Raw genomic sequence first — 5,843 nt, 5'->3', positions numbered from 1 at the left:
ATATATAGATAGATGTCCTCCGGAAAATCCATACCCTTCACGGCTGCAGCAATTTTCTGCGAGATTCATTAGTAGAAAGTAGAAAGACAGAGGCCAATGATAACGGCTACCCCCGATAGCCTTCTTAGGAGCTCCCGAGAATCCGCCCCCTCATAGTGGTCCAGCCGTTGGAAGTCCTACAAATCGAATTCCCGTCTTTCCCTTGATGAAATCTTTGATTTTCGGTGAGAGGACCACTCAAATCATTTTCTCATGGTGGGAGGACCCATAACATGAGAACGACGACCCTCAGATGACCTTCCTGAAGCTCCCGGGAACCCACCCCTGAATTTTCACGGCGATCGGTTCAGGCGTTTTTGAATTTTGCGAATTTCGGATTTTTCAATTTTTTTCCGAGTTTTCGGATTTTCGTGGGTGGAGCACTCAAATAATTTTTTTAAGGTAGAAGGACTCATTGCATCGGAGAACTGACCCCCCTATAACCACCGCTGGATCGCCCAGAACACGCTCCTAAATTTTCACGACGATCGGTTAAGCCGTTTTCGAGTCTATAGGTGACACCAGACAAACAGACAGACAGACAAACAGACAGACAGACAGACAGACAGACAGACAGACATACGTTTTTATATATATAGATGACAGAAAATGGTTCACGTCCTTCCAAACCGTCGCTTCTGGCAAAACCGTCAGACTAGGAGGTTCACGAAAACTCAAAGTCCAAGCCGTTGACGAGGCTGAACTCCGTGTCAAGAAATGCAACGGTAAGGGAAGCGTGGTCGTCACTCTCTCTAACTGCTTGCTCGTTCCCAGAATGTGACGGAATCTATTCTCGAAAGGTCTTCTAGCAGATGAGACCTACAAAATCAGTACAGAATTGGAGCATATCCTGCAACGCATATGCTCCGCATCTGCATCAAAGCCCTCAGAAATTCTGATGGTCTCTCTATTTTGTCTGCACATAAACGAAAGGCTGCAGAGCCCCTGCAGACCGAGTCCAACAATCCGGAAATTCAGGATCCCAGCGTTTCACCAAAATCCCTTCTGGAAGCACATCAAGCCTTTGCCCACATCAACAAAGGAAAGGTGGAGATGATTCTCAAACAAGCGGATATACAACTTATCGACGACCTCGAATCCTTCGAAGCATGCATTCAAGGAAGAAAGCATCGCGCAACTTACAGAGTGAAACCTCAAAGAGCACGAGCTAGTCCATCCGGGACGATCCATGCGGACGTGGCCTCGCTCCCCACTCCGTCCTATGGATGAGCGGTTCATTTCCTGTGTCTCACAGATGAATTCTCCGAGTTATTCCAAGTTCGAGAATCGTTCCTCCTCCTCTACAAGCACCGCGCCGCCGTCACCCCAACGATGACTCAGTCAGACACACACGACGGAGGAGCCGAGTCCAGGCGTGATTACCACAGGAAGGAATATCTTTCTCGCTCTCACCGTCCTTCTCGGAATCACATGCATTATAAGCACTTTCTCTCATCTCTACCCTCATCCAAGGGATATTCGGAGACGAACTCGAACTATTCTAGGATGCCTGAGACGAATGATATCTACCGAGGAACTACCGAAGAGATATCATAATCTATAATAGATAAGTTTCCGGTGGAAGCGTGCTGCTGGGCCCATAGCCGAGCAGGAAAGTAGCTGACAAGAAGTCTCACAACAATGAGATCCAGAAAGATCGAAAGGCAAATCGCCAGTCAGAACAACGAGGCATATCTGACACTGAAGTCAACGAGGAAACTCCAGCCCATTTATTGATAATGAGGAGCATGCGCAATCTAGACCCGACTACGTTATCTCCGACACTAACGCTCGAAGACGTTTCTTTGAGCATCGCCGCGGATAGGAGGGTACCCAGAGGGACCACCGAGATCGTGCGTATCGCGGGTGCGACAGAAAATCAGAGAAGGCAAGAATCTTTGAGCAGGTTCGAGCACCAGGAAAAATCCGAAAAACACTTACATCCAAAAACCGCCCGGGAGATCACCAAGCTTGACTACTTGTCGGCGGATCTCTTCGATCGGACTCTAGAATTTCGTTTTCTAGATCGAGAATTCTTGTGGCGTTCGCTTGCGGCATGAGTCTCCTCAACAACCTGAATAGCGCGTCGGTGGATAAACTGCTCGGTTCCACTACGGGATCCGTCAGACGGTAGTGAACTCCTGCGAAGATCAAGACACTAAGTAAACTAAGGACCACCATGACCCAGAACGCGACTATCACCCAACAGGTATAACATCTCAAAGCCCGAGCAGCATCCAACAACCTCAGTATGGAGTGCATCCAAAGCTGGACTTCCGGTGGTATGTGAGCAGCAAAGGGGGCAGCACCCGGACTCTAAAAGTACTGACCCTCCGACTGGATCGGACCCTGAGCACTCTTTACGCGGAATTAGACGAGGCTGTGTTTCGGCCAAACGTCCCACGGAAGATGAGACAGGATCTCGCGGTATGATCGCCGGTGCGCATGAACTCAGACACGTCGATGAGCGGAGCATCGCTCATTCGATCGGTGTCATCCAAGGCGACATCCGAGAGGGTTGATGGACGAGTCCCACGCGACCTCATCTTTCGGATGACTTCTTTCTCCGCCTCACTCAGGGGTTGTCGCTGACCATGACCCCTATTCAGAATTGAAAAAAATCAAGGGGCGGAAAAATATCGGAGCCAAATAAACTCTATCCTCGATCAACTCGAGTCGGATACAGATTCAAGCCCGCCACACCAACTTAGGTCCAATATCAATCACGAGGACCAAACCGACCTGCACGTGGATCGACCCGGGGGATTATCGACCGAAGGAAAAATCTGGCGCTCTGGAAGCGTTCACCCTGAAGGTATTGAACTGCATGCTCATCTCGGAAAGTTCTTGACGAAACTGCGAAAAACTTGACAAACGATTGGCAATCATATTTCACGGACGAGATTCCTTTCACACCCTTGTCAGGAGTTATCAAGGATCGCTCATTTGTTACGTCGTGGAACCCGGCGTTTTCGCTCATCTCCTCCAGAACGCGAGTCAGATTTAACTAAGAAGGGGAGTACCAGAACCGCCCCTCGCGATTTCGACGAGATAGTGCGGAATTTTCAGGTCGACTCGTGTCTAGAAAAACGTCATGTGTCCTTGCGGCAGGTGGGCCCTTTCGACCGAGTAATACGGCCACCTTTATTTTGGGTTTCCTCTTTAAAAATAGCCTATATCCATTGATTTTTCTCAAGGACCTGCCTAGGAAACTTGAACCGCAATAGACCCGCCCATTTGAGTTCGATGCCATTTTCGTTGTGTACACAGAGGCCCCGAAATCGACTAATAGAATCGTACTCACGGTATCTCAACGAATATCCTACGACGTTCACCTCACCTTCCACGGAGCAGTCGGTACCGATCATGGTTACAAGTCGTGGAAAAGTTATAAAGCTCTCCTGAATGAGCTCGAATTCGGTTGTGGGTGCCGTACTCGGCATTCGGAATCCAGAAACGCGTGAACTTTGACCATCGTTACCGATCGGTGTATGCCTGTTCGAAAATTTGATCTCTGAGAACTCGATCCGATATCTGATAAGATGCAGAGCACAAAGTGGAAGCGAAGACTCGGATTATAGCGCGTGATAGTAAACACCAGTATCAGCTAGCGCGCGGAAGTGATTAGGGGAGGAAAAGATTCGAGGAATTCAGAATCGGATCGAATCAGACGAAAAGAAAGCCACCGCGACTTTCGTGATTCCAGTCCGTGGAAAGGTCCCTCGGAACAACACCCGAAGCAGGCGGAATTCCCCGCAGAGGTCCAACAAGCATCGACGAAGAAACACCCCTCGCATGTAGGAGTACGAGGCCGGATCACCTTTTCGAAATTCGTTAGTCATCCGATGGTCCGTCATAATCCGGGTTCCTAGAAGCTATCAGCCCCCTCTCCCATGCCATTCGGCCGAGTGCGGTCGACCCCGCATTAAAAGCGAAGAAGAGCCCCAACCCCAGAGAATTTGAATCATCCCAGCGATTGACGGGGCGCCCGAGAATGATTAGTAAGGTCGCACTGAGTCTAACCCTCGCACTCTCCCAATATGTGTAAAAGATCATTTAAAAAGCCAGAAAAGTTGGATGATGACAGTCAGTCTGTCCGTGGCAGAGTTGTTGTGAGCTCGGCGCGAAGGTTTTCTGCGGCAGGAGTTTTAAACTACTAGAGTTTTGACGTCTTGAGCCATGTTCCGAAAAGTTCTCGATTTGAGCGCGACGCTCTATCCGCGATTGGATGGGGTTGTTTTCTCCTACGGAACCTCCGGGGTCCGGACCAGGTCTGACGTCCTGAAGACTGCTATGTTCCGTTTAGGAGTTGTCGCCGCTTTGAGATCCCGTGCATTGCGCGGAGCTACAGTCGGGATTATGGTAACGGCCTCGCACAACCCGGAGTGCGACAACGGGGCCAAGCTCGTGGATCCTCATGGTGAAATGATGGAACTGAGCTGGGAACGCTGCGTCACCGCGGTGTTGAATGCAGACGATGATCAACTGGAGGGCCAGTTGACCAAGATCGTTTCGGACTTCTCGATTCCGACCGATGCGCTGAGTAACTTGATAATTGGATACGACACGCGAGCCAGCTCGGTGTCCCTGCACGACGCGGCGTTCGAAGGAGCATCGAGTCTGGGTTGTGCGGTCAAAGATCTCGGGCTCGTGACAACACCGCAATTGCATTTCGTTGTGAGGTGCACGAATGATCCAAAATACGGTGAGCCATCCGTGCACGGGTACTACGATAAACTGACCTCGGCCTTCATCCGACTCGCTTCGAAAACCAAACAACCCTTGCGTTACACTCCTGCTCTGACAATTGATGCGGCTAACGGGGTTGGAGCTCGAGCGGTCCACCTGATGAGTGAACAACTGAAGAATATCTTAGTAGATCACCGTTGTGAACGACGGAAATGGTCCGCTGAATGATCAATGTGGCGCTGACTATGTCAAGATCTCGCAAGGGGCTCCGGTCGGGCTCTCATTGAAAACTTTCGCCCGATATGCGTCTCTGGACGGTGATGCGGATCGTATAGTGTATTTCTTCCAAGATGCGGACGGCAAGTTCAGGCTTCTGGACGGTGATCGAATCGCCACCCTCCTAGGAGCCTACATCAAGAAACTCTTCGGGGAGGCGGGACTGAGCGATGTCGGAATAGCTTTAGTGCAGACTGCTTACGCCAATGGGAGCTCTACCAAGTACATCTCGGAGAAACTCGGAATAGATGCATTGTGCGTTCCAACGGGCGTGAAGCACCTCCACCATGAAGCTCAGAAAGCCGACGTCGGTATATACTTCGAGGCAAACGGGCACGGAACGATCTGCTTCAGCGACACGATCAAAAATCGTGTGTCTGCTTTGAGCTCTGAAGAGGCGGCTACTATAAGAGACTTCATAGACCTCACCAACGAGGCAGTGGGTGACGCTCTCTCAGATATGCTTCTCGTCGAATATGTTCTGAGAACTTCGGACACTGACGTCAGCGACTGGCTCCGTGAATACGAGGATCTGCCGTGTCGACAACTGAAGGTCGTCGTGAAGGATCGAACTGTGATCAAGACCGCGAACGCAGAGAGAACTTGCGTAGCACCGACAGGGCTACAAGAGGCAATCGACGATATAGTTTCGCGATTCCCGCAAGCTCGGTGTTTCGTGAGACCGTCCGGAACCGAGGACATTGTACGTGTTTACGCAGAAGCTCCCGGAGAAAGAGCGGGGGTGGCGAACGTGGACTTATTGGCGAATGAAGTTTCGAAGATCTTATCCAGAATGTTGGCGTGATGTGAGACCGGAACCTGAAGTTTTCCGCATCATG

General features: G+C 50.4%; 1 protein-coding gene across 1 annotated transcript; it reads left to right on the top strand.

Moving 5' to 3' along the window:
* Window positions 1–4,281: 4,281 nt before the first annotated feature.
* On the top strand, window positions 4,282–5,809 carry LOC100901096 (phosphoacetylglucosamine mutase-like). The gene is given in 2 exon segments (XM_029112439.1): window positions 4,282–4,917; window positions 4,919–5,809. Coding segments are annotated over 2 exon segments (1,476 nt in total). The 5' UTR covers window positions 4,282–4,332.
* The last annotated feature ends 34 nt before the right edge of the window (window positions 5,810–5,843 follow it).

The sequence above is a fragment of the Galendromus occidentalis genome, unplaced genomic scaffold (genome assembly GCF_000255335.2).
Source record: "Galendromus occidentalis unplaced genomic scaffold, Mocc_1.1 scf7180000075637, whole genome shotgun sequence".
NCBI lineage: Eukaryota > Metazoa > Arthropoda > Arachnida > Mesostigmata > Phytoseiidae > Galendromus > Galendromus occidentalis.
Note: the sequence above shows the minus strand (reverse complement) of the source record. Positions and strands in the feature narration are given on the sequence as shown.